At 57.1% G+C, this 20,894-nt stretch overlaps 1 protein-coding gene across 6 annotated transcripts in view; it reads right to left on the bottom strand.

Moving 5' to 3' along the window:
* COL6A3 (collagen type VI alpha 3 chain) overlaps window positions 1-20,894 on the bottom strand; it is an 89,237-nt gene that overhangs the window by 56,008 nt on the left and 12,335 nt on the right. For 2 of the 6 annotated variants that reach the window (XM_089328863.1, XM_089328864.1), the window contains exons 1-3: window positions 14,153-14,801; window positions 8,236-8,838; window positions 1,454-2,038 (exon numbers count right to left, since the gene is read on the bottom strand). In XM_089328863.1, the coding sequence (XP_089184989.1) occupies window positions 1,454-2,038; window positions 8,236-8,838; window positions 14,153-14,786 (1,822 nt within the window). In that variant the 5' untranslated portion in view covers window positions 14,787-14,801. Of the gene's footprint in view, window positions 1-1,453; window positions 2,039-8,235; window positions 8,839-14,152; window positions 14,802-16,169; window positions 16,291-20,894 lie in introns of those variants that run through there. The other 4 variants (XM_089328867.1, XM_089328868.1, XM_089328865.1 and 1 more) reach the window with 3 other exon arrangements.

Here is a 20,894-nt window from a genome sequence, read left to right as displayed (position 1 = left end):
TGTGCACAGCCCCCTGCACACATGCCGACACTCAGGACAGAGAGAGGCAGCCAGCGTGGCAGAGTGCGTCAGACACACAACAGGCGGCTGCTGCGGTCCTCGAGTGGTGGCCGGTGCTTGTGAGGTGAACCTGTGGCAAGTGTGCAGAACCGAGCTGGCTCAGAGAGAAATGGCAGCAAAGTGAGGGCGTCCGCAGCCCGCCAAGCCCACGGGATCCTGTGCTCAGAGCCTCCTGCCCTGGAGGGGACCCTGTATAGGGCTGTGCCTGTCGGCATCACTCAGAGTCCAGCCAGCCAGGTTGGGGCTCACCCGTCTACACTCACCCAGGAGCCCTCTGCCGACGGCCTAGGAGCAGTTAGCCCACATTAACCTGCAGCTGTCAATCTGAGGGTCCCTGGGTGTCCCGTGGGTCATTCTCTGCTGATCTCTCCTACTGGGAGCCATTGCGTTGCCAGGCAACAATACAGCCAGTGTCCGGGGAATCAGCCGGTGGTGAGATGACCACATCGTGGGTGACAGAAAAAGGCAGAGAGACTGTTTGCTCTCCCTGGCCAAGCTCCTATCCAGGAACAGGAGCAAGCGTCAGTCTCACACCAGCAGTCCCCCAACACGTCCAGCTTCTGCTTTCAAAGCTTTGTGTCCCGTTTCTTCCCTGATGCCTCACTGTGGACCTAACAGCTAATGTTATCCCAGCCCCACCCGGGCTACGGACTAGGCGTTTTAAGAAGGTTTTTCAGAAAAGAGAGAGAGAGAGGGAGAGAGAGGGAGAGAGAGGGAGAGAGAGGGAGAGAGAGGGGGTTCTCAGGAGAGCGGGGGTGTGAGAGAGCATGCGTGTGGGCAGAGCGGTCCCACAGTGCGGGGGCCAGGGAGGTGCGAAGTCGGAGTCCGTGATAATCATCTTCCCTCCGTGAGGAACGGCGCATCGTGTTTATCCACTGCGTGAGCTCGAAGCCTTGGTTCTGTCCTGGAAACGTTCCCTGGACAACCCTGCTAAACGAGGGATCTGGGCCTCACACCACCACTCGTGCTCTCCTCGTAAGGAGTGGAGAGGGGAGAGGCAGTTAGGAGCTCCTGACACTACTGACCCGACATCAGTCCAGAAAGGGGCGGAGCCAGGCTCCTCCCTGGCGGTGAGGTGGAGGAGGGTGGCCCGGGTCACCGGCAGAAACACAAAACAACCGGGACCCAGCTGGGCACGGCGATGAGAATCAACCTCCTCGGCCAGAGCCTCCGAGAGAGGTGGCCCTGGGCCCCCCAGCTTGGGCCACACGAGTCCTGCTGCGTGACGTTGTCAACCCCACAACTCCAGCCAGGTGAAGGGAAGCCTGGAAGGAGTCGTTCCCTCCCTGACCACTTAGACAAATCAGCTAAGCACGAAGCTCCACTGTGTCTCGCTCTCAAAGACCCTGCCCGCAGAGCGCCCTCGGGGTGTCTGGAGCCGTGGCCACCATACCTTCCGTGGTTCCAGAGAGTGTCCTCAGGGGCGCCAGCACGCTGCCCAGCATGGCCTGCAACGGGGCCGCCCGGAACTCGGCGGCGGTGAACACCAGGGTGGGGTCGAACGCGATCTCCTCCAGCTCCGCCTGGTCGGCCACGTTGTTCCCGATGGCGAAGGCCAGGATGCTGCTCCTCTTCAGCTCCTGGGCCGGCTGGCTGACGTCATCCATGGACTTACCGCCCGTGACCAGCACCAAGAGCCTGGGCACGCCCTCGGCGGCCCGGTAGCCGGCGGAGCTCGTGAACAGGTTGTTGCGAACGAAGTCCAGGGCGGAGCCCGTGTTCAGGGCCGCCCCGTCCAGGGGCTTCATTCTCCGCACGGCGGTTATGACCTCCCTCTTGGTGGGGTAGGTATTGAAATAGAACTCGGGCCTGACCGTGTCCGCGTACTGGGCCACTGCCACCTGGATCAGGTCCTGCCCGATTTCCAGCCTCTGCAGGACTTTGATGATGAAGTCTCGGATGGCGTTGAAGTTGGCCGGTCCCAGTTTGGAGGAGCCGTCCACCAGGAAGACTATGTCTCTCTTGTTGACTTCAATGACTGTAGGTAGCAACAGCACAGGGTGAGTAGGATGCTCTTGCACCCAGCGACGACTTTCTGCAACGCTAACCCCACTTAAAGGGCACTCCCATTTGCACTGGGCGATGCCCCAGGGACTTGGCGCAAGGTCCATGCGAGCCCCAGGCACAGTCCTCCCTCTAAGAAGGCAGGTTGGCTCTCCTCCCACCCTGCCCACTCTTAGCCACATTCTACAAAATGGCTGCACAAAAGCAACTATGGTTTTAGTAGCCACCTGTGTTAGCACGCTGTCAATAAGAAGCTAGTAAGTTCTGTCTTGCCACAGACATACAGTTTGGCCAGAATGAAACCAGCACTTGGGTAATTAAAGAAATTATTTGTGGTGGGTCAGCTGCGCAGAAAACCCTTCGCTTCCCAAACTTGACTTTCAAAAAGCACAGCGCTAAGTGCAGAAGCCAAATGAGCACAACCTCCCTGCTGTGTTCAGTTCTGAATTCCCTGTCGTCATTTCTCAGCCCCCTCCCCACTGCAAAAAATGCTTAGCACCAGAAAACTTGGAAAAACGAAATCAACACTGAAGCCAGAAAGTAGCCCAAGGTTTCCACCCCAGAGACCTGTGCTCCAAAGGTCCTAAATGACATAGGAACACAGCGATCAAACACAAACCAGAGAGCAAAACTCGCCTCCACATGACCCCCACCCAGCCCCGCCCAGAGAGCGAGGACGTCCACTTAGCCGCTGTGTCACAGGCAGAGAACCCAATGAGACCACAGCCCCTGACCCAGGAGCCTGGGAGTCCCCAAGACACAAAGGCACGGCGGACCCTGGGAGGTGTGTGTCTGCTGGAGTGCCTGTCTCTGTCGCCAGGGAGCCGAAGGCAGGGGCTTTGTGACGCAGGGTCTGGCATGGTCATTGTCACCGACATCCATCTGGGCTCTCCTTCCTTCCTTTGCTTTCTCTTTCTTTTTCCTTTGGTTTAGAACCTGCTGTGTCTCTCAGCTACCCCTTCGGTTTGGGTTTAAAATATCTTTGCTGGGTCAGTTTTGCCCAGTGATGGAACCAGGGAGTCATGATGCTGGCCAAATGGTGCCCAGGATGAAAACCCTAGATTTAAGTGGAGTAATAACAGCTTTTGTGATTCTGTGTGCTAATGTAGCACACTTTTGTAAGATCTTAGAAATGGCAAGTATCCATTAGTGCATGTTGACATGCTGCTTTGGGCAAAAATGTATTGTTTGATCTCACAATTTGTACTTCCAGTGACAGCAGTTAAAACAGGCATAGAATGGTGGTAGTGATGCTATTCTATTGACAGATAACTGGAACTTCACATTTAATTGTATAAAACATACTGTGGGCAGTAGGCAGCCAGTAAATGTTTGTTCCTTGTACCCCTCAGTATGGTTGATATTTTTACCACCTTCCTGCCTGCCATTCTGACTTTACTGAATCAACCTGTAGACCAGAGAATTAATAAAATGTTATTGTAGAAGAGATGATGGGGAAATCGGTATATCATGCAGATACCATACAAAATTCTCTTGTGATGTAAAAATTGCAGTTTATTATTGCTTGTGCCTAAGCTGTTTAAGTGAATATTAAAGGGCTTGGAGAAAAAAAATATCTTCGCTGGGGACCACGTTGTGTTGCAGTGGGTAAAGCCACCACTTGTAACACTGGCATCCCATATGGGTACCAGCTCATGTCCCTGCAGCTCCACTTCCAATCCAGCTCCCTGGTGACAGACTGGGAAAGCAGCAGAAGATGGCCCAAGTGCTTGGACCTATACCCACATGGGAGACCCAGAGGAGGCTCCTGGCTCCTGGCTTTGGCTTACTCTGTCCATTGCAGCCATCTAAGGCGTGAACCAACAGATAGAAGATCTTTCTCTCTCTGTCTCTCCCTGTCTCTCTGTAACTGTGTCTCTCAAATGCATAAATACATTTTTTAAAAAGTAAATAAATAAATGTCTTTAATGTAAACCTGTATGTGTTGACGTCCACTGGACTTTTCAAACTTCGTACCATTTGAGATGATACACGCATGCGTGTATGTGTGTAATATCTATTCCAGATATCAAACACCATGTACTGCCACCAAGGGCAGACAGACAGACAGACATTCCTGGAATGACCGGGAAGCCTTCAGCCCCAGATGGTCATTTATTCTTCGTGAGGATCAGCGGTGGGACAGCAGCAGGGCGTAGAGGGAACCGTCTCACTCTCCCCGTGCCACATTTAACAGGGCTCTGTTGCATCACCGCCAGTGGGCGGTGGGAAGGACCCACGTCCATATCTGGTGAACCAGGAAACCTCAGGGTCTCCCAGGCCCCCTCGCATGGGGTAAGAGGTCACTCGGGTTGATGTGTGTCGAAGGCCTGGGAGTTCCTGCAGGTGACACAGCCAGCACTGTGTTAGCCGGAAGCAGGAAGCATGAGAAGTATGGAGCCGCTCAGGGAGGACTGGGACGCACGCGTGTGCCGCGTGAGCGTCACCTGGCCGCCGCTCTGCAGAGCTCTGGCGTCCCCTACGGTGGTAAAGGCCTGATGCGTGGATGTCCTCCGCCCCGGTTATGAAACTTTGGGAATCTCAGAGCGGCTCTCCTGGGAGCCACGGGTAGGAGGCATTGGCATTCCTTCTGCCCACTGTGGGCCAAGCCCCGGGAACCCCCGCGTCTGTCACACCCCTGCAAAGTGAGCTGGAAGGGCCGGCCACAAGGCTCAGCTGTCTTCAGCCTCTGCCCTGCATCCCAGCAGGCCAGGAGGGGGCACGGGCGACCCTCTTCCACACTACCGCGCCCCTCGCATGTGCGAGCTGCGTCCCCTCCCTCGGGTCTGTCTTCCCGCCCACCTGTCTGCCACGCTCCAGCACTCGGGCCTGACAGCTGCCTCCTCACCTCCAGCACCTGCCTCTGAGGGCTCGCCTGGCCTCGGGGGTTCCACAGGGCTTAGTGCCCCTGTAGCCAGCCTCCTCCCTCCCCCAGCCATGGCCTTCATGCCTTCCTCGCCCTCAGTCCGCCCCTTTGTGGCTCACGCCCCTCGCTCTGTGACCACCTCCGGGGCTCTCTCACTGGAATGTCCTGGCTTCCCTTGTCCCCACCAGCCCCTGCGTGCCGGCTCTCTCTCTGCTCCACGTGTCTCCCAGGCAAGGGGGCATTCCTGGGAAACCCACACACGGGATGCCTGCACCCATCCACACGTGGGCGGTCTGCCAGCCGCCTTCCTGCCCTGCAGCTCCTGGAAGTTTGCTTCCTGCTCTCCATGGTGACCCTGTCCACCTCTGCTCTCTGCCACTGCCCTGCAAGGCCCCCCAGGCGTCGCCCAGGACACAGCCGCTCCCTCGCTTCTCCCCAGCCCACCTCCTCCTGCCTGCCACCCTTCGCCCCTACAAGACTGGCCTAAGGACATTGCCACTCCAAGGTCACCGGTTCTCCCACGTGGCCCATGCAGGGGACATGGGTGTCATCGCTCCACTGGGCCTCTCGGCACGTGGCCCCCTGTCTCGCCACCTGTCGCCCCACACTCCCGCACGTCTACGTCACGGATGCTCCCCCTCAGACTGCTGCCCAGGGCTCGGCCGCCCTTCCCCTAGCTGTACCCCTGCCATTGCTCAGGCCTGTGACACGGGGCCTCGTCTCAGCCACACAGCTCTCTCTCGGGCCTCTGCTCAGCCCGCCCAGGCCTTGGGCTCACCTCCAACATGAGCCCCTTGCCTCTCCATCCTCCCAGGTTCCAAGGGAGCCGGGCTCCGGGCACCGCCGTGTGCCCCGGGCGCTCCAGCCGCCCCTGGCTTCAGAGAGTTCTGGGAGGAGCCCAGCTCCTGGGCAGCACAGGGCCCCCACTGCCGCCCCTTCTGCTGGAGCCGCCCCTCTGCTCTTATTTGCTTGGCCGCCGTGCATCTGAGCCTCTCACACAGACTGCAAAGCCCCCTTCCCTCATTCCTTCCGCCATAGCACTGTGGAGCGTCTTCCCCTGAGTGGTCACTTTGAGAACCTCCGCCTCCCCATGGCACAGACAGACCAGCCCCAAGCGTCTGGTTGACCAGCACCGTGCCTCTGCTGCTCAGTGCAGCCACTGGTGCCCCCCAGACGGTGAGGGATGTCCGGTGAGTCTCCAACCTTCAAGACGATGCTTGCAATGAGCACTTAAAACTCCAGCTAGCTCGGGAGATCGGCAATGGGGGCAGCCTGCCGCCCATTGTCACAAAGAACTCAAAACTCCTGGGACAGAAGTGTCCAAGAAACACAAGACCAGGGAGGCATTGTGACCGTCCCAGGACGGTGCAGCTGGTCAGCACAGGACCAAGGACCTGAGGCCGGGCCCCCGACCACAGCCGCCATCCGTCCTGGCGCTCAGAAGGCACAGAAGCCGTGCGCTTCCGGAAGTGTGCAAGCCCAGAGAACTCAGAGGGCTGTAAACCTTGGCTTGTTATCTCCCCAACCGCCAGGGCCACAAAGTGGCGCCAAGATGGAATGAGCATGAGCGGCCCAGAGCACCGGGCGGGCAGGTCCTGGGCCCTGCAGCCCCTCGTTCTCCCTAAGCTCTGTGTTTAGGCAACACCAGGAAGTGGGCTGGGTCCGTTTCTGCCGGGAACGTTCCGCTCGGCCTGGCCTCCCTATCGGGTCAGGGCAGGATTTCGGTCAGTTCTGAAAAGCTGGAAACCTGGAGGAGTCAAACGGAAGACACTGCCTTGGCCTTTGGGACTTAAATGTCGGGGGAGGGTCTCTTGGAGGGGGGTGTTCACAGGTGCTTTTCTAACGACGTCACCAGGACACAGTTCCAGTGTCCAGACTGAGTAGAGACGCTGCCCCGGCCGGAGCTTCCCACCGACCGTCGTCCCTACGCCCCGGGTCCCGTTGGAGAGCCACCTGCAGGGATTTGGGCCAACTCCACTGGCATTGCCCAACCCCTGCCAAGGCAATGATGCCAGCTTCTCGTGTATGCAATGCCAGGACTCATGGCTGGCAAAGGGCCACCAAGCAGACGCCAGCTCCACGCAGGAGGCAGTAAGGACGCTCCCCGGTAAGACTCTAGAATGCCCCACTCCAAATTTCATGCAACGCTGTCCCCCAAAAATGCTTACTGGTAAGTTACCGTCACTCTTTTTTTCTAAGGGAAACCTCCCTGGAAGCCTGTTGGTTCAGTAGGTAAAGCAGTATCTTATTATAGCATTTATTTTGCAGATGCACGGTGGACCTGTTCCGTACAAAATCAGCAAACAAAAGCTGTGAATGGGCTATTCCACACAAGACAGCGGGAGGCCCTGGCTGCAGACGGCCAGAGCCTTCTACGACTCAGCATTTCTTTGCCAATTCGCACGGAGCCCATAGTCTACTTGGGACAATGAAGCAGTCTTCCGTTTTAGCGCAAATCTTGTTAGAGGGCGCGGGGTGCAGCCAACACTAGGGGGTGAGCTGGGCGTTTCTGGAGGCCAGTGAGGTCATCGCGTCCCACATTCACCCAACAGCTCCCTACTGGCCTGGCCACCTCCTGACACGCACAGCACCTGGGAGTAACTGGTGGTCCAGAAAATGGTTCCTCAGGAGAGGAGATCCGTGTCCCCACTGCCCACACCCTCTCCCGTGCCTGCTGAATGAGTGTCCCATACGTGACTTGGTAGCTTTCAGGTTTCTCAGGAGACTCCCGTTGACCGTGTGGCCCAGACCCTCCCCGTGAGTGTCTAGCCTGACCTTGTCGCTCAAAGTAATGGACTGAGCAGGACAAGCACAAGGAAGCACCGGTGAGCACACCGTCGGCCGACTCGTCTGGGCGTCTTACCTTCAGAAGTGCACCCCTCAGTGCCCCAGCACCCCGGGGCCTGGACGAAGAGGCTCCGGCCACGAGCGCGCCGACCGCCAGAGCTCAGCGCCACGGCCTGGAGGCCTTTCCCCGGACTGCGGGGGCCCGCACTTGCCGTTTTGGGGTTAGAAACTTACACTAGAGTGGTGCTTAGTAATCCCTCAGAGGTCTGCGGCACGCGTCCTGAACACCCTCTCTCAGCCACTCACGCTCTGTGTAGGAGCCCCCGACTCACTGGTGGGTCTTCCGTTCCGTCAGACGCTCAGCACCACATCCAGGAGTCAGCTCGTCCCACAAGGCCTGAGCGCGTGTACTTACAGGTCCTCCAGAGGCGAGCCACTCGGGCACCCACCTCACCGCCGCCAAAGCCACACACCGCCTCCCCCCTCCCACACACGGATGGCGAGAAGAACATACGTACCTTGCGTGACAATGGTTGGCGGTTGCAAGACAATGTGCCTTTGGGCCACGCCCACAATGTAGGGCAGTAACTGGTCCTGGAGGTCCCCCAAGCTACGGAACTCCGGGACCGTAAACACCAGGTTGTCATCGGTAGCTATGTGCTGGAGCTCTGCCCGGGGGGCGGCCTGGGCGCCGAGGCCGAACGAGAACACGCTAGCCTGCTTCAGGGCGAGCGCCCCGTCGCGGATCTCGTCACTGGACGGCCCACCACTTATGAGGACCAGCACCTGGGGAACCCCCTCCTCCACGCGGCTGCCCCCGGCCCGGGTGAAGTGCTTCTCCACCACGAACTCGAGGGCCAGGCCGAGGTTGGCCAACTCCCCACCAGCGAACCCGAGGGCTTTCACCGCGTCCAGAACCTGGGCCTTGGAGGAGTAGGTGTCCAAGGAGAACATGGTTCTGGGCTCCTCGCTATACTGGACCACCCCCACTCGGATCTGCTGAGCTCCGACCGACAGTCTCTCAAGGACATTAACAAGGAAGTCGCGAATGACTGCGAAATGGGCACTTCCGGTGTGGTCTGATCCATCAATTAGGAAAATAACATCAGCGGAGTCTTGTGCTTTAAAAGAAAGAAATGCAAAAAATGTGAAAGCGTTAGGACGGGTGACACATGCGTCATTCAGAGTTCTGACGTGTTTCTTAGGGAACCGATAGGAAACACGAAATACAGACAAATGAAACACTGGTGACTGGGGTTCTGCATTCTGAATGGATACGAGGCAGCTTCTCAGAAGCCACGCTGTAAAAGCAAGGGGCAAGCAGCCGGGCCAGTCTGCCCCGTCTTTGCAACTGAATTCCCCGGGGAGAGAGCTGGAGTGCCTTGTCTGCAAGTTTCCGCTAAATTTGGAGGGCAATGCGGTTGCAAGGAATTGTGCATTCCCAAAGCTACAGAGAAAACAGAGGAGTCCATGAACAGAAATCCAGGACAGCCTCCAAAGGCCGGCCATTTCTCCTGCTTCCTCAAGCACTTTTCCTGCCAATCCACGGCCACAAAACAGAGTCTCAGACTCACAGATTTTTGACTCATCATCCTAAGGTGTTTTGACTCCTTCAGCAAAACTCTTCTTTTTTTTTTCTCGAAACACAAAAATGGCTGAATCCTTGCACCTCTGTGAATCACAGCTCAAAGTACATTTAAGATTTCAGTTTTTAAAATGTTTTGGTGAATGTGTGCAGAACTCAAACGCAGGTGCAGGGCTGGGCACCGTTGCCTCTGTATCCAGTCACGCAATGCAGAACAATATTAAGCAGAGTGATATGGAACCAGCCATGACATCATTATCCAACTGCATTTTTATGACACCCTAAAGGATTACCCAGCGGGACCGGAGCATCTAGTCAGCCCTGCCCGACCTGCGACAATCAACCTGCCATGAGTTACAGACACGCAGCGAGCGAGGAATCATGGTCAGAAAGTGTCCGGAGCAGGGCAGCCTCATCTAGGGCATCTAAATCAGACAAATTTAACCCCGGGAAAAAGCAGCTTTACTCTTGCAGCTGTTTTTAATAACAAGTTTGTGCTCACGACAGCGAGAGACTTCATGTGAGCGTGGGTGTTCAGATTCGGGGACAACTACATTTGGGGTGTAACTGTAACATCACACGTAAGAGCATTCGTTCTGATCTTTTAATGCCAGTGAACAATTTATATTAAATTTAATTTTTCCTTGTTCCAGTGACACTGTTTTTATTCTCACTGTGGAGAAGAGCACAAATCTTGGCTTATAAAATCGAAGCATTTGTCTCTGGGGAAATGACGTCCCAAGGTGAGCTCTCTCTGGGGATCGCGAGAGTTGGAGCCGCTCTGCCCCTGCCCTGCCGTGCACGGACGCCCCCTGGGCAGATCGTTCTGGCATAGGGCAAGGCGTCCCCCGGAAACGCTGCTGCCACAGCGCTTCCTGCACGATTTCGTGAGGAGGGAGAATTTTCTACAGCAGTGAAGGTCTCGTGTTGCTCCTCACAGCCACACGAAAGTAGCCAATAAGGTACGCTTTTTCTTAGGCCTTGAAGGTATTAGCTGCTCCTCTGCCAGGATACGAGACTGCAGAGGGGACTCTGGGAGAGACATAAAAGGATTTGCCACTCCGCACGCCAAGACATCCACAAGAAGCGTTAACTGATCAGCAGGGCACGTCGTAAGTGACGCCACGTCTTCCCCATTTCTTCACCTCCTCGCTGGCTGCGATCTGGAGTGATGTAACCAAGGGGAAGTCCTTGCACATCCTCCTCTAAGTGGCCGAACACCTCCAGCAGCGGGCCATAAAAACGTTGGATAATTTGTCATCACTGAATAACAACATTGTCCTCTTACACACACGACACCGGGACACACAGGAGCATGCGTGGGCATCCGGGAGAGCAGAGGCTCGGGGAGACACAGGAGCCACGGGCGCTCGCGCACAGCAAGGCAGACCAGCGGCCAGTGGTAGCTCTGAGAGCTGTCCTCCTAGCTACAGTGCTCGGTTTCGAAGTCGCCTGCGTTTCTGCTCCTTTGGCTCGGGCATCTCCCTGAGACCTTTTGTATGGAACAGTTTCACGGCCTCCAGGGGAACATCGCAGGCTCCTTCGGCAGCCCTGGGGAGGCTGCTCTCCTGGGCACACGCTGGGGGCACAAGGCCTCCCCTAGCTCTCCTTTCCTTCCAAAAAAGAGATCCCACCCTTCCTTCCTATGCACAGCGCAGACTGCGCATCTGCCTCACGGGTTTCTCAGGTCTTCTGTTCTACAGAGAAAGCTCGCTCTGAAAGGCTCACTGCTCTCAGCTTTCACTCCAGAACCAGGGTCCTGCTCTCGGTGGCCGAAGCGGGGTGACCTAAGTGCAACCGCCAGGGACTGAGCCGTCGGATGGAGCTCATGCACAGTAGCCGTGACCGTGACCGTTTTGTGAGTGAGGTGCTCTTGCTTGGTGATCAGGCAAACTCTGGGTTAGTTAGCTCTGAAACCCCTCTCCTAGCCAGGATCTGCCCAGCGCAGCGGGCCCCTTGCTGGTGCCGTGTGGTCCTCTCTCCAGGTCTGGTTCTATGTCCTCCCAGAGGAGGCGCTGCCCGCTAGACAGGGAGCGAGAAGGAAAGCCCCCAACTTTTTAGCAACCTCTCTAGCGCCTGCCCACCTGCCTTGCCCCAAATCTGTAAGCAGGGACGTCTCTGGGTAGAACATGCAGGGGGACGTGGAACCGGAGGGCTGGCAGCGGAACATTGATTAGAAAAGACGACAGAAACGGACGAATCCTCCACCCTGGCGCTGCTGGGGCTGGGACGCTAGAAGACAGGGATGCTTTCTGGGCGTAAAAACAAAGGTTTTGTCATCTGCGTGGGTAGGTTTGGGTAACTGTTGCCATGGTAACCCCAGTGTTTGCTCACTGGCACAACGGCTAAACATAAAGGCGAACTCGTGCACCCTTTTCCGGGAGCTCCCACCACGGGATGTCCCCTCCCCACGGCTCTCTGCCTCTGTTTCCGCACGTGTCTCTGGTGTGCTCCCTTGCACGGAGACGTGACGGATCAGGGAACTGTGCAGACCACGACTCCTCTGGGACAGAGGGCCTCGGTAGCGCAGGCCTCGTGCCATCGCCTGGTAGCTCGAGGCTCTGCTTCGGGGTGCTCTTGGGGGTGCCCACCTCCCCCTCCTGTAATCTGGAGGGATCCGTACTTGCCCGTGATGCCAGAGGTGAGGCACGAGTGGAAGGAATGAGGGAAGACTTCCCAGGGTTGAAGACAAGGGATCCAGACTGCCTCTCACGCTTCCTGTGGGGAAGTGGGCTCGCAGCAAGGGCGGGGGCACTCCCACGCCTCCCAAGGCTTACGCCACGGGGGACCAGCGGGAACCATGTTGTGAACCTTCCGGAATGCCTTGGGTTAGTTAGCTCTGAAACCCCTCTCCTAACCAGGATCTGCCCAGCGCAGCGGGCTCCTTGCTGGTGCCGTGTGGTCCTCTCTCCAGGTCTGGTTCTGTGTCCTTAGCTGCCCCTGAGCCGCAGCACGGTCCGGGGGGCTCTGAGCTTTCTTCCGCTCAGTCTGCTGTCCCCTACGTCCCTCCCACGCAGCCCATGACCGTGCTTGGTTGATGCCCCAAAGCCTCAACTCTTCCTTCTTCCGGCTCCATCCAGCTTCTAGGACTAACGGAGACCGGCCCTGCGAGTCACCTGGCCCCTGCCTCTCCACAGCCCCATGGGGGTAACCACTTCCAAATGCTTAAGAGCGAGACACCCACACACCCTGCTCCCTCTGATTCTGTCCTGTCTGCGTCCACACTGCATGCCCCGTGGTCAGCTCAGAGCCTCTGAAGTCTGCATGGCTCTCGGAGCACAAGGCTCCCAGCCCTCCAGCTTCCCCATCCCCGGGGGCCTCTGTCCTCGGCGCCTGCACGTGCAGGCACAAATGAGCCTCCCCTGGGAAGTGCCTCCTCTGCACCCCGAAGCACGGCCCCCCGGGGCCACCCTCAGCAGCCCACCTGCCTCTCGCCCTCCGGCTCTTTGCCGAGCCTGGCCCTCGGTGCCCGGCCTGGAGCACGGGGCGGGGCATCTCAGGACTGTACCCTCTCACGCCTCAGTCCCTCCCAGGGGAACTGTGCTTCCCTCTCTGAAGGCTCCAAGCCAGGCGACTCCTCTGCGCCTGAGACGCCCACGGAGCCGGGGGTCCACCCTGGGGGGACAGCCCCCGGCTCCTGATCTCAGATACCACTGGGCGTCACTGCAGGCCCACGGCTGCTTCCTGAACCTCCCATGATCCCATCACACCCTGCAACATCTGCTCAAAAATAACCCCGATGCCTCCAAGCCCCGGACCCCGCCTCCCCGCCACGCACTCTGGTGAGAAGACGGAGGCTGGCGGACGTGAGCTATCTGCACCTCCCCCTCCCCACCGCACAGCCCCTCTCTCTGCCCGGGCCTCCCCTCGGAGGACGCGTGTCCCTCCTCTCCGGGGCAGTCTCTCCTCTCCCTCTTCCTCCCTACATCTGGGAGCATTTTGCCCAGAGCGACTCGCTGTCACAACTGCAGGAACTGGTGTTCTAAGCCAGGGCAGTCCCTCCACCCCGCCCTCCACTGGGCCCCGGCCTCTGTCTGAACTGTTGCTGCGAGTACAATCTGAAATTCTTGTCAAATTCCTTCTCTGTGGATCTCCAGGCCCCAGCACTGAGAGGAGAGCTCATGGGCTTGGCTGGCGGAATTAGCTCCGCACGTGTCGCTGTGCAATGGCACGGCGGTATCAGCTCGCACGGAATCAGCTTTGCAGGTGGCCCTGCTGGGGACACCAGAATGGGAAGTCTCTGTGGACACAGCCACGGCTAACGGCATGGAAGCCACGTGAGATGCCACACCCAGGGCCTCCAGTTCTGGCTCCTTCGCCAACTGTGTGTCACGTGCCCCCCAGGACTCGACTTGTTCCAAACAGATTCAGACAGGGTCACACCCACGGTTTCTGACTGCTCTAACCCACCAGTCCCTGGGCACAAACTCCACAGAGCACAGGAGAGGGGCTCTCTGCTCTTGCACCAGATGCAGAGGGGACGCCTCCCACTGCCCTCAGCCCCACCTGACACAGGGCTCTGTCGAAAGGACACCAGCCCCCGTTCCCTTAGCAGGTGGGAGGGATCTTTCTGGAACGCCTCTTCTCTGAGGGAAGTGGGCTCCTACCCAGACACAGTCTCTCAAAGTGAACCGGTAGTTGTTCCAAGCGAGGACGTGGGGAGTGCTCTGTGTGAGATGGAGCCTAGGGTGAGGGACGATTGCAAACCTTTGTTTTTACCCCTTCAAGCAGCCATCCCCTGCCGGTACCCCCGCTGCCTCTGAGCCTCGCGTTGCTTTAAGGCCAGCACTTCCCAAGCTCATTGCCAAAGACCAGCAGGGCAGGGAGCAGCGTGGCGACATCGCCATTACCTGTGATGTCTTTAACAGTTTCCGTGTCCCCGGCCCCTCCTGGACTCAGGGAGGAGTGCACACAGGACACCAGGCGCCCCACTATGTCAGGAAGTGAGGTGAGATTCTCTAGGTTGAAAACATGCGTGCTGAGCGGCTCGCTGGCCATTTCTCTCAACGCGCCTTCGTCTGCATCCTCAACTCCAATGGCAAACACATTAACGTCAGCAGACTTAAGTTCGGCTGAGGGCAGGGCAAGGCTGTCCTCCGAGCGTCCAGCGGTTAAGACTACGATAACCTGAGGGACCCCGGCCGCAGCCCGGCTCCCGGCAGCCGTGGTGAGGTGCTCCTGTATTAGATAGGCTAATCCTTGTCCGGTCTCATTGCTCACCCCGGGGTAAGACATGTTGGAGACGTGAGAGAGCACTTCTTGGCTAGTACGATACGTATTTAACAGGAACTCGGTATGTATGCTTCCGTTGAGCTGGACCAGAGCAAAATGGAAATCACTGTCCCCCACCGCCAAGGATTCTATCACATCATATAGGAACTGTCGAACGAGTGGGAAACGCTCCTTTCCAAGGCTCCAAGAGGAATCCACTAGAAATATTATATCGGCAGCGGCACCATTTTTGACATCTTTAAAAGAAGACATTGGTTTAGGTTTTTCTACAGTTCAAGCGACTGCTTCCTATCAGCGCAAACCTTCCTAGGCAAAGTCAGCTTCCACTACGCTGTCGCTAAATCATCCGCACCTCAGCCGCCACGCGGCAGGTGCGCTGACTTACCTGAGAGGCGGGGACCTGGAGCCTGGGCTCGGCAGCGGCTGGTGCCCAGTCACAGCCGAGTTCCACACTCGGTGACCACAGCAGGGGATGCAAAAGACAATCCTGGGTGCCTCGGAACCCAAGCATGGGTCTTTGTGGCCGTTTGAGCCCCAGCTAGACCCAGCTGACCAGCCAGAGGGACGTCTGGTCACAGCTAAGCAGCCATTGCCTTATAAACTCGTTCTTCAGTTTCAGACACGGGGCGGGGTCCAGACAACAAGGAGACGTGAAAACCACCGGGGTTCTACCTGCACTAACCCCCAGCGCTTGGGGTAATTCCCATGAAAAAATAAACATGTCTTCTTTGAGTGAGGGAAACCTGTGTCTAGGTAGAGAAGGGAAAATTCACATCTTCCCAGACTTTTGGCACGAAGAAAGGTCCTCTAGCTAGTTACTGTACGTGTCTAGAGCCAGAGACATCCATGTAGATGTCAGCATGTAGCCCATTGGCAGGGGAATTCAGTCCCCCTCAAGTGGACGGACAGGTGTTCTCCAGCAGCCGCAGGCCAGGCTGGGCCGTGGCCTCTACTTACCTGGTGCTGACCTAAAGCCTCAACCCTCATTCCTTCTCCACTGAAGTGAGGCCTGGCCTGGCCCGGCCGCAGAATCCCCACCAAGGCCCCGCTGTCCAGCCCGGAGAGCCAGCCCCAAGTGCCCCCTCCCTGCTTGCACTGGGTGAAGCGTTTTTCAAGCTTCTCACCTGTCCAGGGAAACTCTCCGTAGGCTTCACTGGGGGCTCTTAAAAAACAGCTTTGGGCAACAGCTTTTCTATAGACCCAATGGTTCGAGAGGAAAAACGTCTTTCTGTGTCCAGGGTTATAGAGAAGGTGACCTTGGCTCTGTGGGGGGAGAGCCACTTCTGCCCCCAGCAGCTGTCTGGGCCTGACTTTGTGTGCTCAGGAACCCATCCATGGCAGAAGCAGAGAAAAGCCCCTCAAGGGGTGAAATGCTTAAGACACAGCTTCCTGCCTGTGCCCCGTGCAGAAACAAGCCACCGTGGTTCACACTCCAGATGGCAAGGCCGTGGTTTAGGGAAGATGACTCAACTCTCTCTGGATAGTCTCCGTGGCTCTTCATCAATGACTGTGGGATAACAGGTGGGCTAGCGTCTCCTAAGAGCAGGCCTAAGCTCTGTAGCAGACTCCAGATGTCTAGGGTCAAGTCCAAGAGCAGACTCCTTGCCACAAACCCAGGGACGTTTCGGGTCTTACCTGCTTGCTGCTGCTGTTGGCCATGAGTCGCCAAAAAGCCTGAGAGGAAGACGCACAAGGCTACAAAGGGCAAATGTCGATGTTTCCTCATTTTGCCTTTGTCTAAGCACCAAATATGAACCTGAAAGGTAAAATGGGGCAGAGGGGCACCATTAGCATTTGAGTCTTGTGCTGCAGATTCCTTGAAACCCCACGTGGTCAGTGTCCTCTGAGCACTTCCAAGGGGACTTGAAGCCTTATTCATTCCTTGGGCCAACAACAAATGAACAGCTGATAGATAGATTGATGATAGATGGATGAATGCATGGACAGAAAGATGATGGATGGATAGACAGATGACAGACGATGACAGGTGATGATAGATGGACAAAAATAGATACACACACACACACACACACACACATCTGCGTCCATACTCATACATAGGGAAAGAGGGAGAGAGGACTAAGAGAGAGAGAGGGGGGCAAATGATAGCACCCAAGAGGCCGGCCTCCTGTGCACAGCAGGAGGCAGACCGCCCAGCATGGAGCCCCTCACTGTCCTGGCCAGGCATCTGCACACAGGCTACATCCTCCTTAAACGGACATGCACCGTGTTGCTCCACAACCTGTAACCAAAGTACACATGAACCAACAAGACTTCTCCCTTTCACGAAAGGTGTTTCGATTGCACATACAAACAAGAATCTTGGGCTCTCCTGACTGCCTTCCTTTGACCAGTTACAAACCGCACGACCACGCCTTCTGCCCTCCCAACCGAGGCAGGCGGAACTTGGAGCAAGCGGCAGAAAGGAAAGGGGCCAGGAGCGAGGGCGCTGGCGGGCACGGAGGGCGGCCGGCGGGGGCCACGCGCTGCAGTCTGCGCCGGGGAGAGTCCTGTTCAGGGAGAGCAGGGCTGTGCCCAGATGCCGGCGAGTGCAGGCTGCTGCAACCTCGCCCTTTCTTAGGGACATCAGCAGCGCCTGTCCAAGCCTGCCTGACACCAACCTCCAGCCTCACAAGGAACAAGCCACAGAGATCCATTAGCAGACCTGTAGCACAGTCTCCCGCCCTGCGCACCAGCAGGTGGCTACAGACGGCACTGCCAGCCAGCCACGCCCCGGTTCACGTGCCCTCAGCAGCCCGTGTCCTCGGAAACTTGTCTGTCGGCACCTCCTTTTCCTACTTCAGGCTTCCACGCCAGCATCCTCACCCTCTCATCTCCAAGCCACGGAGATCAGCCTCGGGGCTGGGGGCTGCCTTACCCCCCAGAGAGCCAGACCAGGCCTTTCTGCCTTCCCAGGACGACACCTTTCTCCTATGCCTGCCGCGGTGCACGGCTCTACTTCCCCTTGACTTTTTCTTGGGCTACAACCAGGGGAACAGAGGGGTCTTGCACATGGGCTCTGCTTTGGCCGTCTTGGAATCAGCACCTGAGTGGAGGGTCCCTCGTTTGACTCACACGGCTGGTCCCAGCTGTGGGTCTTCGTGTCAGTGAGTCTTCCTACCCACGCTGGGGAGCGGTGCCCCGACTAGGGGTTCCTTGGCCAACAGTTTGGGGAGCAGTACTGAGAAAGAAGGGCCTCGGCCACATCGGCAGCTCAGAACCACCGTCCCTGGGCAACACGGACCGCGTGCCTGTGCCACAGTTCACCTCACTTCTGTTCACGAGGTCCCTCTCGGTCGACACTGATTGCCATGCTTCCGGGGAGAAACTGGGGCTCAGAGAGTGAGGAGCACATGCTCACACCTGATAAGAGGCACCGCAGTGCTGGACAGCCCCTGCCGCGCCGGCGGCCAGCAGGAGGAGCGGACAGGGGAGAAGCAGTCTCGCTTCCCGCGACAACCTCCGTCCGGTCTGCGACAACTCAGTCGCGTTCCGTGAACCTGAGCTTACTGGGGATCAGAAAAGCAGCGGAGATGCCGGAGAACGGCAGGGTGCTGGGAGTTACCGAACCCTAGCCTGCCTCGGGCACGCGCATACCGGCTCCAGCCCTGGTCTCCTCTTGTCTAACAGCCCAGCGACAGCCCCTCTGTGGCGGACTTCCGTGAGCCCTTCAAGGCCCCGGGCGGGATGCACAGCCACTCAGCCCCAGCCACCGCTCTCGTACAAGGCAGAGTTCGTCAGCATTCACTAAGGGCATCCCCTGGACCATTCATTCCGTGAAACGTTCCAGGGGGAAAACGAAGATGTTCGTGGGTCACCGAGCCGCTCGCCGGAAGCAGCACACAGCATCACACAGCAGCTCTGAGGAGGCAGCAAAGGCATCTGCGGCTCTGTACCCAAACCCAGGGCTTTCCTGATGGTCCCATGGACGTCTGGGGCTCTGTACCCAAACCCAGGGCTTTCCTGATGGCTCCATGGACGTCCGCGGCTCTGTACCCAAACCCAGGGCTTTCCTGATGGTTCCATGGACGTCTGGGGCTCTGTACCCAAACCCAGGGCTTTCCTGATGGTTCCATGGACGTCCGGGGCTCTGTACCCAAACCCAGGGCTTTCCTGATGGTCCCATGGACGTCCACGACTCTGTACCCAAACCCAGGACTTTCCTGATGGTTCCATGGACGTCCACAGCTCTGTACCCAAACCCAGGGCTTTCCTGATGGTCCCATGGACGTCTGGGGCTCTGTACCCAAACCCAGGGCTTTCCTGATGGCTCCATGGACGTCTGGGGCTCTGTACCCAAACCCAGGGCTTTCCTGATGGTTCCATGGACGTCCACGACTCTGTACCCAAACCTAGGGCTTTCCTGACGGTCCCATGGATGTCTGGGGCTCTGTACCCAAACCCAGGGCTTTCCTGATGGTTCCATGGACGTCTGGGGCTCTGTACCCAAACCCAGGGCTTTCCTGATGGTTCCATGGACGTCTGGGGCTCTGTACCCAAACCCAGGGCTTTCCTGATGGTCCCATGGACGTCCACGGCTCTGTACCCAAACCCAGGGCTTTCCTGATGGTTCCATGGACGTCTGGGGCTCTGTACCCAAACCCAGGGCTTTCCTGATGGTTCCATGGACGTCTGGGGCTCTGTACCCAAACCCAGGGCTTTCCTGATGGTCCCATGGACGTCTGGGGCTCTGTACCCAAACCCAGGGCTTTCCTGATGGTCCCATGGATGTCTGGGGCTCTGTACCCAAACCCAGGGCTTTCCTGATGGTCCCATGGACGTCTGGGGCTCTGTACCCAAACCCAGGGCTTTCCTGATGGTCCCATGGACGTCTGGGGCTCTGTACCCAAACCCAGGGCTTTCCTGATGGCTCTATGGACGTCTGGGGCTCTGTACCCAAACCCAGGGCTTTCCTGATGGTTCCATGGACGTCTGGGGCTCTGTACCCAAACCCAGGGCTTTCCTGATGGTTCCATGGACGTCTGGGGCTCTGTACCCAAACCCAGGGCTTTCCTGATGGTCCCATGGACGTCTGGGGCTCTGTACCCAAACCCAGGGCTTTCCCATGAAGCAAGCTGCACACTCGGGGACCCAGAGCCGCTCACTTCCGGGTTGACTCGGCTAAGCCCTTGCCCCCTAAAGCCCGGGCCACGGGCACCTCCACCTGCGTGCGACTCCACCGGCCTCAGGTCCCTGGGTCTGGGAGCCTGTAAGCTGCAAGTAGGACCCATGTCCTTGCAGAGTGGAACTCGACACTGCTCAGTGGCCACTGAGGAGGCAGGGATGTGGGGCCCACCTCCTTCTGCAAGGAGGCCTGGGCAAGGGGCCTTCGTAGCACGTTAATAACACGTTTGTGCCCGTCCCACGTTTCAGGAAGTTCTATTTCACTGGAAATTATGTAACATAGACTACAGTAAGCGGGAGATTCCATTTGGTTTAAGAAACGGGAATAAATTTAACCTGAGGAGATCTGGTTATCATCACTTACATCTCATCGTGAAGGTGCAAAGGCTAAAAACAAGAACTTGAAGTAAATGACAAACTAAAGGCATCCGATACCAGTGAAAGCACCTCCCTCGGGTTCAAGTCCAGGTCGGATTTTCAAGTACGGCACTGTTTTCAGTACCAGCTGGCTTGATAGCCCTGCCCTAAGGATGGTTTTACCCTTCCCCGAGGGATGCAAGGGAGAAGGAGAGAGAACCAGGCTTGCGAAGTGGTTCGTCTAACATCCCTGCTACTGAGAAGCTGGGAGGACGGGCAAGACTCCACGAGCCCTGGAAGGAATGAGGCTTAGCAGGGGAAAGGCTAAACTTCTGGAAGGTGCATCCCACCAAGCTGAGTCACAAACAAATAAAACCTCTGAGCAGACGGATAACTGCTTTGGAGTCTGATTCACTGAGCAAAAACTTCCCAATTAAAAAAAAAGCTCAGGCCCAGGTGGCTTCTCTGGCGAATTCTACAAAGCGTTTAGAAGAGAATTAACACTAAGCCTCTCTTAACTCCTCCAAAAACAGTGAAGAGACAGGAACACTTCCACATTCACTTCATGAGGCCAACGTTACCTTGAAACCCAAACCCAATGAAGATATTACAAGAAAAGGACATTACAGACCCAAGTCCCTAATGCACATTGATGCAAAATCCACACCAAAAGAATTATATGCCATAACCAAGTGGATTTATTCTACAATGCAAGGATGGTTCTCATGATTTAAAAAAAAACCGTCAACAAACCAGGAAGAGGGAACTCACGTCGACAGAACCAAGAGCCCGTGTGTAAACCCCGCAGCGGGCGTCGTACTCGCTGGGGCAAGAAAATGGGAGCGAAATGCTTCCAACTCAGAAAGGAAGACGCGAAGT

The sequence above is a fragment of the Oryctolagus cuniculus genome, chromosome 3 (assembly GCF_051225735.1).
Source record: "Oryctolagus cuniculus isolate XC-2025 breed Fujian yellow rabbit chromosome 3, ASM5122573v1, whole genome shotgun sequence".
Lineage (NCBI taxonomy): Eukaryota > Metazoa > Chordata > Mammalia > Lagomorpha > Leporidae > Oryctolagus > Oryctolagus cuniculus.
This window is presented reverse-complemented; position numbering and strand designations above follow the sequence as displayed.